This window comes from Brachypodium distachyon, chromosome 2 (assembly GCF_000005505.3).
Source record: "Brachypodium distachyon strain Bd21 chromosome 2, Brachypodium_distachyon_v3.0, whole genome shotgun sequence".
In the NCBI taxonomy this organism is placed as follows: domain Eukaryota; kingdom Viridiplantae; phylum Streptophyta; class Magnoliopsida; order Poales; family Poaceae; genus Brachypodium; species Brachypodium distachyon.
Window position 1 is genome coordinate 39,057,295 of NC_016132.3, and position 12,091 is coordinate 39,069,385.

General features: G+C 47.5%; 1 protein-coding gene across 1 annotated transcript; it reads right to left on the reverse strand.

Annotated features, from left to right (window-relative positions):
* Positions 1-2,394: 2,394 nt before the first annotated feature.
* On the reverse strand, positions 2,395-5,742 carry LOC100823465. The gene is made up of 3 exons (XM_003569047.4): positions 5,452-5,742; positions 4,510-4,724; positions 2,395-3,229 (listed from the first exon to the last, which is right to left on the reverse strand). Exons 1-3 carry the CDS (start codon positions 5,660-5,662, stop codon positions 2,630-2,632), a joined length of 1,026 nt encoding a protein of 341 aa, XP_003569095.1. The 5' UTR covers positions 5,663-5,742; the 3' UTR covers positions 2,395-2,629.
* Between the last annotated feature and the right edge of the window lie 6,349 nt (positions 5,743-12,091).

Sequence of the window (12,091 nt, forward strand, 5' to 3'; positions counted from 1 at the left end):
ATTGCAACCCCCATAGGTAGGATCATGAATGAATAAAAGTTGTTAAAATTTGTACCTAATTGCAGAAATAGATTAATAAGCTTAATTTTGATCCAAAATTACTGCACCCCACACAAAGGTACGATCATACCTGAATAAAAAGTTGTTAAAATTTGTAGCTGGTTGAAAAATAGGCCTAATAGTTTCTTAGTGTTGATCCAAAGTTACTGCACCCCATTCAAATATATGTTTGTGCCTGAATATAAAGTTGCGGAATTAGTTGCACAAATATGCCAAAAAAATTCTTAATACTGATCCAAAGTTGCCGCACCCCACACAAAGAAGGATTGTGCCTGAAGAAAAAATGGCTAAAAAATTTAGCTAGTTGCTAAAATGTGTCAAATAGTTGCTCAATGTTGATCCAAAGTTATTGCATCCCATTCAAATATATGACCGTGCTTGAATATAAAGTTGCTCAAATTAGTAATTAGTTGCACAAATATGCCAAATAGTTGCTTAATATTGATCCAAAGTTGCCGCACCCCACACAAAGTAGGATCATGCCTGAAGAAAAGATTGCTAAAAAATTTAGTTAGTTGCTAAAATGTGTCAGATAGTTGCTTAATGTTGATCCAAGTTTGTTGCACCCCACACAGACACAAGTAGGCGCATGACTAAATTAAAATTTGTTAAAATTTGCTGCTAGTTATAGAATTAGGTTAAATAGTTGCTTAATATTGATCCAAAGTTGTTGCACTCTACAAAAAAGATATGATCATGCCTGAATAAAAGGTTGTTAAATTTATAGTTAGTTGGAAAAACATGCCAAATAGTTGCTTAATGTCAATCCAAACTTGCTGCACTCACCCAGAGATATGATTGTTCCCGAATCCAAAGTTTCTAGAATTTGTAAAAAGATGATAAATTTTTAATTAGTTGCAAAATAAGTCAAAGAGTTGCGTACTTTTTATCCATAGTTGCTAGTATTTCAGTCATAGTTGTCAGTATAAAGGACAATTTTTGCTAATATGCCAGTCGAAGCTGCTCATATAGAAGTAAAGTTGCTACAATGTGAGTGAAAGTTGCTGTTATAGCAGCTTTATTTGCTAATATGTAGTCAAAGTTGCCGGTATAAAAGCCAAAGTTGTTAGGATGCGAAAAGTTGCCGGTATAAAAGCCAAAGTTGTTAGGATGCGAAAAGTTGCCGGTATAGTAGTCACAGTTGTTAGTATGTGACAAGTTGTCGGTATGGAAGCCGAAGTTGTTAGTATCTGAGTCAAAGTTATCAGTATAGAAGACAATGTTGCTAGTATGAGAGTCAAAATTGCTAGTATAGCTGTCGAAGTTGCTACTATGTACATGAAAGTTGTTTGTTTTATCAGTCAAAGTTGCTGATATAAAACCATAGTTGCTAGTATGTGAAAAGTTGCCACCAAGGTTGCTAGTATGAGAGACAAAGTTGTCGATACAGAAAGCAAATTTGCTAGTATGTGAGTTAAATTTTCGATTATAGTAGGCAAAGTTGCTAGCATGTATATAGCAGTCAAAGTTAGCAGTATGAGTATCAAAGTTGCCGATATGTGAAAAGTTGCTAATATGAACGTCAAAGTGATCATCACAGAGGGAAAATTACTAGCACGTAAGATAAAGTTGCCAACATGGGTATGCACAATAATTTTGCCTCCTTTGATAGCTTTCGCTCCACTTTAGGTGATTTTAGCTCCACGGCAACAACTTTTGATACTCCCCGGACAATTTTGTCATGTGTTGATAACTTTGAATCCTGTACCAGAGCAACTTTCGCTTCACTCTAGCACTTTCGTTTTCAAATTCTTAGTGTGCTACAAGCAACTTTGACACATTTATTGGCAACATTGTTTTCTCTATAGCAATTTTCGGTTCAACGTAACAATACAAACAAAGGTGCAAAAAAATACAAAAAAATGCATTGTTTGACATGAAAGTTGCTTTTTCGAGAAAAATTGTCAAAATATACCAAGTGAGATCTAGTTTTGCAGATCTCGCCGCGCTAGAGCCAACGGTGAAAACGGTTCGAAATTGTGATGCTCGGTTTGAAAGTTATGACGTTTTGAAAAAATCAAACCAAAATAAATGCACACGCATGCAACTGTGATGGACAATTAGAGGGAGTTGATTCGCGCACTGCATGAGAAGGTTGGACACGCCGGGCGGGAAAAAAAACTTTCCTTATGAGAGACATTCCAATCAAGCTAATTGGAATATTACCTAATTAGTCCCGGCCCACTAATCGCCCCCTTTTAATAAAAGGAGCGGAGGGTTTGCAATACAGCGTAATAGGACTGACGTGAATATAACCAATCTTACATTTCATACATGTACCATGGTCCTTCCATCAATCAGGAGTCGCAGGATAAACTGATGTAGCCTAGCTAATTGAACAGATATACAATACTGATATTAGACGTCTTTCTTGATGACACAGCAACTCAACAGTAAACTTAGTTACATTAGAAGGATCTAAAACCTGACCAGGCATACAATACCTGATATAAATATATATTGGTTAGGCATCTCTTGACACCATAACAAGTTCAACCGGTTCTGCTCAACTGGTTACATCCAAAGATCTAGAACTTAACACGGCCCGACTAAAAAACCAGGAATTACATCAGAAATACATAATTGACCAAGTGATCTTCAATAGTATCTTGTAGTTACCGCACGTGATCACCGTTTCATCATAACTGTTCCGCCTTGGAGTAAACTCGACAACACGTTTGGAGAACTCATCACCACCACCGACAGCAGCAGCTATAGTCAACAGCAGCAGCTCATCCACAGATGCACCAACAACGGGCCGTGCTATCTGCACGACTCCATTATCACCAGCAATAAGTATGCCATCCACTTTGCTATCATGTAGCATGATGCTGCATGGAACGCTTGTCCCGCATGCAAAAAATTTCCCATGGAAATCACCAGGCCCCTCAAGGATCCTGACCTCAACAGTGCCTTCCACCGCGTTTCTAACAAATATGTAGGTTAGATCCAATATGCTGCGCATGCTGACAAGTGTTTCCGTTTCAACCTCATATGTGGTTGAATATGATAGTCTAAGGATACCATCCACCTCGATCAAGCCTTTACTGAGCCTTTCATCCTTGACCTTCCTTCCGTGCACATCCTTGATTTTCAGATCAATTTCAAAGAATATCGCATCGCACACCATGAATCCTCTCTTTGGACCAGTCAAAATCAATGAATCATCCTGTGAAACAAAAGTGAGCAGATAACTTCCTGGGTATTTTTTAGCGACAAAATATGGTAATTAGAGTATTATACTAGGCAAGTTTCAGGTGCATTTCATGTTTCTGTACCATATACTCATTTTCTAATTGTGCACGGTTTGTCATACAGCAGAACTGAAAGAAGCACGGAACTTCTCCTAAATCACAAGTCTCCTAACATTATTTGCTACAAGGAAAACAAGCATTGGTGTCCAGTTGTCCTAAAAAATTACTCCCTCCATTTCACAAAAGTTGGCGTACCATGTTTCGTTAAGACAAGGTTTTGACCGATGAAAACTCTATTGATATGTGATTTTGATACATGAAATTTATATCAATGGATTCGTCTGTAAAAGTTCTTGTTAATGATCATGGTTTCGTATCATATAACTTACATATTAATTGAGTAATTTTTGGTCAAAGGCTTGTCTTAACGCAACAAAATACGCCAACCTTTGTGAAAAGGAGGGAGTAATACAGTATGTAACAAATACTGGTACACTAAAATCAGGTTAGTTATTCCTGCACATATACAAAAGAAAATCAGGTTTATCACAGCATATGTCATGGGGCATTTTTGGTGTCATGGTGGGTAGGGGTCTGAGGACCGAGGCTCGTCTGTAGACGGTGGGTACAGCTCCAAGGAGCGAGGGTTGGCCAGCCATGGCAACAGGGATGAGAGGGAGAGAAGCTTGGGGACTAACTTAAATAGTTTATTCTCATTGCTTGCGTAATCCATATGGGGTACATGGTGTCCTTTCTATAGGGAAGACTCCACTTGATGCCCAAGAATAGAATGCCAACTTTCCTAACAAACTATGTTCCTACCTAATTGATCTCTTTCCTAACTAAATAGATATCCTTACTACTTATCTTCATAATTAACTGACCATGGTACGGTTCACGTGAATAGTAATTTCTGCACCACAACTTCTAGATTGGTGCTTACCTGCGCTATTGGTCCTTGACCCCAACGCCCGTGACAAGATAACATTTAGAAACAGTCTTTTGTAGAATGGAGAACATTCCTAAATAATTCCCCCATAAATTGATAAATATGTAAGAGTACAGTAAGAATGTGGATTTTACTACATCTGATACCATTAACATGCATATGCTTCTCCATTATGAATTCTAAATTTTTATATAAATAATCATGTTGCATTGATCAGATGACTATTAACCAATATGGGAAAGCACCGATGCAAGAACTATACCGCTGGGATATCGACACATAGTATAAGGCAAATGATAGTAATACCTTTGAGCTGATGATCTGGCAATTGTCCTTGCCATGCTGGAACAAATAGATGCATTTGTCATCAAGACTGTCCCTGGCTATGATCGTACCATAAATATTGAGAGGGTAGCCATAGTCAGAGGACACAATCTTCACTGAGACAACATTCGCCGAGTTAGCCAACTGGAAATCCTCTCTAAATATTCTGTCAGTATAACGCATCGGACCGACAGGTGCTGTCAAAAGAGAGGAAGAAACATTTCAGAAAAGAGGAATAATAGTGTAGGTAAAAATTGGATGGAGCCATTGCAAAAACATAAGTGCTGTTCTCTCCATTGCTGAATAAACTTACTAGGTTATACAAAGTGGTACACTGGTACTCTTTCCTTTTTTGAATAATTAGATGATAGATTTCCTAGGTATCTTTTTTGACAAAAATATATTTCCTAGGTTATACAATTTAACCTTTAGGAAGCACATTACTGTGAACAAAGTTATCCATTTTAGATGGGCTTGTATGCACTTTCACAGAAACATGTGGGGTGATCTTGCTATTGACTGTACAGAAATTCTGACAATATGTGACACTACTCAACTCTGTGATGAACCTGACAAATTAATATGGTTGCAGCATGTACAATCCAGAAACCCCAGGGCAAAAAAAAAAAAGCATGCAAGGTGCTGCAGCCAAGGATCCAGCTTGATGAAGCAGGCGGCGTAAGAGGTTTTCCAGGCTTTGCTAACGCTTTGTAGACCATTTTCCATTCTTCTTTTTTGTTTTGCCCGTTTTGGGACCTGTCTCAACTCATGAGTTCCGTTAATGGAGCAGGGGGGTGGGGGGGATGAAATGAACTAGCAGAAATCTGCCTATCTATCAGTCACATCGAAGACAACAAGGATCCATGAGAAAATTGAGGGGGATGGGAAAATTGAAGGGGGTGGGTTTAATTGAAACAAACACACATTCCTGGTCGAGGTCGAGATTGCTGCGGTAGAAGAAACGGGTGTAGATGTACTTCTTCTGCTTGGGGTCGTAGTCACTCAATCTCGGGTCCAGAGGATTCACCCCCTTCTCCTCATCCTCCTCCGCCAGCTTCTGCTTCTTCCAGAGAGGCTGATCCGCCTCCTCCTCTGTCGCCACAACCGCCATGGAACAAGAATAGCCGCTCGCCATGGAAAAGTTAGGGTTTGAGATCGGAACTGTGGTGCGCGGGGAAAGAGGAGCGGCTGAGGGTTTTTTTTTTTTTGAGGTGTGCCGCTCTGGCCTGGAGTGGGCCGGCCCACTTATACTTTGCAGTTTTATTTTGGGTTGTTAAGTCCATTATTGCCGTCGGAGTATTTTGTTTTTAATACAATACGCTCGCTTTAAATAAAAAAAAAAGAAAGTACTTCCTCCGTCCCAAATTAACTGACGTAGATTTGTATAGATAGAGTACAATACGCTCGTGAAACCACTGCACGTACGATGCTGGTATCGACTGTTAGATATAATTGAGAATAAACGCATCAACGCCTTGAGATATAATTAAATATAAACATTTGTTTATTAATTACATATCAATCTCACTAATTGATGCGTATAACGATATCATTATTAAGTAATTAATTAATAGGTGATGTACATTAGATATAATTGAAGTGACGTGAAATGGCGGATCCAGCCGGTTAGATGACTAAATATTTTAGGTCCATCACGATTCATGTTTTTAATATTTTTACGGACTGCCCAAGCGACGCGCGCAGGCTATTCGACCGGGTACGTGCGGAACAGGCTCGCCGAGGCAGCCGTGGGTATGGTCGTCCAGATGCAGGAGGACGGGGAGCGGGCGAGCGGCCCGACGCTGTCATGCTCGCCCTCCGTGCTGCCCGCCTGGGCCGACGCCCACGCCCACGGGCCATGCCGAGACATGCACGCGTTTTGTTTTTAGTATCATACAAGCTCTGCTCCGCCATACACCGCAGTGACAGCGCACCATACAAGCTCTTTGTGTGTTGTTGGTCGTCCGTGGGACCGTGACAGCATACGGACATTCTGCAAGTATATCAATAATAAATCGTATCTTTTCTTTTATAAAGAAGGTACATGCTCCCTCGATATTGGCTTTGGACCCAATCAAGATATCTTTGACTCAAGTCACCTCCCTTTGGCCACGCTCCAGTTCACTTACACATATAAAGAAAGAAAGAAAGAAAAACATAAAAACAACGTAGAGAGGAAAAAGGAAGACCAACCCGTTGCCCAGTTTCAGTACATAGCACCTGACCTGCACGAGAAGCAAAAACCCCACACCTCGTCTTGGCTTTCCTTGTTCCTTCTTGCGCAAGGAGAAGAAACCCCCTCCCCTCTCCGAGTCTCTGGTGTTCTTGCTTCTTCCCCCCTTTCCCCATCTCAGATCTATTCCGATAAAATCAGGTAGATTCCAGCCACACTGGATTATTGGGATGGATCCCTTCGAGGCAGCATCCTTTCTCCTCTCTAGCTACCATATTTTTTTCTTCTTGTTCTGAACTCGCCGAGCCTAAAAGTGCCATCGTTTCCCTGGGCCTCTCTGCCTTGCTGGGCCTTAATCACTCGCTAATTTTGTCTGGGCCGTGCGATGGGGGCTGCGCGTTTTTTTAAGAGAAAAGAGCAGATTTCGTGGCGATTCGAATGTTCCGTCTAGTACTACAGTATCTTTTTTCTGGATTTGATGGGTGATTTTCCTTCTGCAAAGCCGCAGCTAGCGTACTAGGACTGGGAATATTTCATCCAGGTTTTTTTTATGACAGTTAGATTAGATAGCATAGCGTTGTGTTTGTGGGTAGGTATCTTTGATGGGGTTTTGTGACACAGATTTAGGTTCCATCGTGTCCTCGAATTCTTTTTATTTAATTCCGCTCTATTCTCTTGATGTAGAATACTGTAGTAGCAGAATCTAGTGGTACTGGTATTTTAACTTTTTAAGAAACAACCATTTTTGTTTATAATTTCCAAAAAAATGTCACCCTCTCTTCTCTGAAAGCAAATCTCCTCTTTCTGCCTTCTTCCTGCTGCAAATTGTTAGGGGTTAGAAGGGTACGCTTGTTAGGGATGCAAATGGGATCCCGTGAAAGTCCCGCATCTAGTTCATTTCTCCGATCTTCTATACAAAATTTTGCTCAAAATTTGAGTAGAAGATTTGAGAATTAAACTAGAAGTGGGACTGATCCCGTTTGCATCCCTAACGCTTGTCCAACGGAGCATACAAACCAATGTTTTGGGGCAAATCAGCCAACCCTCACCAAGCAGAAACCTTACAAGGGCAAATCTGGCCAAAACCCCAACGGGGAGTGTGTCCGCCGCACATCATTGTGGCATCACCAGCAGTCACTCGCCGGCATCGCCTCTAACTACCTGCTAGCAACATCAGCAGCTCATGCCGTTTGAGCTAGCTCCAAGAGAGAACGAAACGTCTCGCCGCTGCCATCTGAAGACTGGGATTTGGTTGTGGTTTTACCCTCTTTTCTTTTGTCATGTTCAATATAATTGAATGAAAATATAGCTGTCTTGGCTTACTGAAGCGTGAAAGTGATCATGATCGTACAAGGTTTCTAGTTGTTTGTTCCACTTCCATTAAGTATCACGAGTCTATTTGCAATATCATATGCTGCATTATATATTCTTTGTCCTGGTTCGTTAACTACGCTACACCATCATTTTGTGGTCTTAAACCCTGTCTAGCTGCCTCTGAAGAAGTGTTTTCTGAATTTTCATAAGTGTCATGTCTGACACCGTTTTTTAGGCTAGTTTCAGTTCAGAGTTTAGTTGCTATTTTTCAGCTCCTCAGTGGTTGCGTTTTGTGCGCCCTGACTTAGTCTAGATCGTCCAGCGCGAGGCTCGGATCATGGGGATGGACGTGGTCAGTAGTGGAGCACGTTGCCTGGACATGTGTGTGCACTCTTGATGAATAAAAAGAAAAGAAGACAGAAAAGCTGCTAAGTTGCGCGCAGCACCAAAATACTCTCGTGCTCTTGCCCTTTCGATCTCTCTCTCGTTCTCTCGAGTTTTTTTGATCTCAGGGCGACAATTGGCATCAGAGCCAGGCTTCATCATGTCTGCCGGTCAGCACACCGGCAACACCCCGCAGCGACTGTCCGTGACACCGCCCCTGAGCAGCGACGGCGCTCACCAAGCCGCGGGCGTAGCAGAGTTCGGCATGGTGGCGGAGAGATCGTGGTTCAGCGCGAAGTGGTGCGCGAGACCGGCGGCGGGAGCGGCACTCATCTCTCCTTCCCGATGCTCACGCGCGGCAGCTACACCAACTGGGCCATGGTCATGGAGGTGAACCTCCAAGCAGCGTCACTCTGGGAGGCCATCGAGGACGACACGGTCTCCCGCAAGGACGACAAGCAGGCGCTCGCCGCGCTGCTCCGCTCCACCCCGTCGGAGATGCATTGCATGCTCATCGGCAAGGGGACGGCCAAGGCGGCGTGGGAGGCGATCCGGATGGCGCACCAGGGCAACGACCGCGTCCGTGACTCACGCGTGCGGCGGCTGCGCACGGAGTTCGAGACCGTCTCCTTCAAGGACGGCGAGAGGATCGACGAGTTCGCCATGCGCCTCTCCAACATCGCCGCCGCGCTTCGTTCCCTCGGAGATCACGGCACCGTTGAGGAAGAAAAGGTCGTCAGAAAGTTTCTTTCTGTTGTCCCATCTCGTTTCGTGCAGATCGCTTTTTCGATCGAGACCCTTCTCGATCCGTCCGTGCTCACGCTCGAGGAGGTCACTGGCCACCTGCGTGCCATGGAGGAGTGCTTGGACAGCGATCGAGGCAGCAGCGGCAACCAGCTGCTCCTCACCGAGGAACAGTGGGAGGCCAGGAAGCGCCAGCCCCGTGGAGGTGCCACGGGCGGCAGCTTGAGCGGCAAAGGGGACGCCCGCGGCAACGTGCGCGCCAACGACAACCGCAAGGGCGCGCCAGCCCTGCGACCTGCGTCTCCACCACGCGGCCAGAACAACGACGGCGACAGAGAGAGATGCCGCTACTGCAACAAGAAAGGACATTGGGCACGCGAGTGCCGCAAAAGGCAACGCGACGAGGCGGCGGCGGCTGCCGCGAACCTTGCCCAAGCAGAGAAAGAGTACGATGAAGAGGACGACGGGCCAGGCCTGATGATGGCCAGCGTCGAGGAGGTGTACGAGCGCGTCAAGCCTGTCGCCGTCAACGCCGCGCCCACGCCGGTCGTAGAACCGGAAACCGCCGTGTGCAACCGCGGCCAGGTCTTCCTCAACGAGCAGAGAGCTGTTGTCACGCCATCTCTCGGCGACGAGCACGCAGGGGAGACCTGGTTCCTCGACACCGGCGCAACAAATCACATGACCGGCTCGCTCGACGCGTTCGCGGAGCTGGACCGGTCAGTAGCGGGCAAAGTGCGCTTCGCTGATGGATCTGTGGTTGACATCCACGGACGGGGCACCGTCGTCTTCTCCGTTGACGGGAGAGATCATCGCGCGTTCACGGAGGTGTTCTACATCCCGGCGCTGAAGAGCAGCGTGGTGAGCCTTGGGCAGCTGGATGAGGGTTGGTATGACATCCACATCCGCCGCGGCACGCTCACCGTCCACGACCATCGCCAGCGCCTCATCCTCAAGGTAAAGCGATCCGCTAACCGCCTGTACAAGCTGTCGTTCACCCCAGTCCGCCCTGTGTGCCTTGCCGTGGGGCATATGTCCGATGCCTGGCGCTGGCATGCGCGGCTCGGCCATCTGCACTTCGACGGCATTCAACGGATGGTGCGCGGCGAGCTCGTGCGTGGACTGCCCCACATCGAGCACGCGGACGAACTTTGCGAGGCATGCCTCGCAGGCAAGCAGCGACGCCTACCCTTCCCTCAGAAGGTGAAATTCCGAGCGGCAGAGCCGCTCGAATTGGTGCACGGCGACCTGTGCGGGCCCATCACTCCACCGACACCTGGAGGACGCCGCTACGTGCTTGTTCTGATCGATGATCGGAGTAGGTACATGTGGGTGGAGCTCCTCGCCACCAAGGACCAAGCTGCACGCGCCATCGTCAAGTTCCAGGCCGCGGCGGAGAACGAGTGCGGCCACAAGCTCCGCGTCCTGCGTACTGATCGTGGCGGCGAGTTCACATCAGCGACCTTCTATGAGCACTGTGCGGAGACAGGGGTTCAGCGCCACCTCACCGCCCCGTACACGCCGCAGCAGAACGGCGTCGTGGAGCGCAGGAACCAGACGCTCTTGGGCATGGCACGCAGCATGCTCAAGGCCAAGCGGATGCCAAACACCTTCTGGGGAGAGGCAGTGCTGACGGCTGCTTTCATCCTCAACCGCTCATTCACACGGAGCGTCGACGGCAAGACCCCGTACGAGGCGTGGCATGGAGTGAAGCCTGACGTGCGCTTTCTGCGCGTGTTCGGCTGCGTCGGCCACGTCAAGACAACACCGCCAAACCAGCAGAAGCTCGCCGATCGGAGCTCACCCATGGTGTTCATTGGCTATGATACAGGTTCGAAGGCCTACAGGATGTACGACCCTGCATCCAAGCGCGTGCACGTGTCGCGCGACGTCGTGTTTGACGAGGACAAGCGCTGGAATTGGGAGGCACCAGGGGAGCCGTCGGCGAGCAGCACGTTCACCGTGGAGTACCCTGTGTACGAGACACGGGCCTCCACGAGCAACAAGCAGGCCTCGGTTCCTGCTGCCAGCACATCGCCGGAGCCCAGCGTTCCAGTTCACAGGGGAGCATCATCGCCCGCGACGCCCACGCCTCGCTCCATCAGCAAACCTGTGGAGTTCGTGTCGCCACCAACGACGTGGTCAGGGCAGCTCGATGCTGACGACAGCGTCACTGCGCCACACCGCGTCCGCCGCATCACCGACATCCTCGACACACCTTCATCACCTCCACGACTTGCAGAGTGCCCGGTGCTGGTGGAAGAACACAGTGACGACGAGGCCCTGCATCTTCTGGAAGGAGAGGAGCCGTCATCATTCGCTGAGGCAGAGCGCGAGGACTGCTGGCGGCACGCCATGCTCGACGAGCTGCAATCGATCGACGACAACAACACTTGGACACTCACCCCTCTCCCTGCAGGCCAGCGAGCGATCGGACTCAAATGGGTGTACAAACTGAAGAAGGACGAGCACGGGAACGTGGTGAAGCACAAGGCCCGGCTCGTGGCAAAGGGATATGTCCAGCGCGCCGGCGTGGACTTCGACGAGGTTTTCGCGCCGGTGGCCAGGCTGGAGTCCGTGCGGCTCATCCTTGCACTGGCTGCACATCACGGTTGGGAGGTGCATCACATGGACGTGAAGTCCGCCTTCCTCAACGGCGAGCTGGAGGAGGTGGTCTACGTGACCCAGCCACCGGGCTTCCTTGCCGACGGCCGTGAACGGGACGTGTACAAACTGCACAAGGCGTTGTATGGCCTGCGGCAGGCGCCGCGCGCGTGGAACTCCAAGCTGGACGCCAGCCTCGTCTCTCTCGGCTTCACTCGAAGTGCCACCGAGCACGGCGTGTACGCGAGGGGAACGGATCACGAGCTGCTGATCGTCGGAGTCTACGTCGATGATCTCGTCATCACCGGCGCTCGGAAACAGGAGGTGCTCAGTTTCAAGGAGGAA

Coding starts and splice junctions, on each gene's coding strand:
- LOC100823465 (XM_003569047.4), bottom strand. CDS start 5,662: ATGGCGAGCGGCTATTCTTGTTCCATGGCGGTTGTGGCGACAGAGGAG. Junction 4,725..5,451: donor TCTCGACCTCGACCAGGAAT/GTGTGTTTGTTT, acceptor CTCTTTTGACAG/CACCTGTCGGTCCGATGCGT. Junction 3,230..4,509: donor GCCAGATCATCAGCTCAAAG/GTATTACTATCA, acceptor TTTGTTTCACAG/GATGATTCATTGATTTTGAC.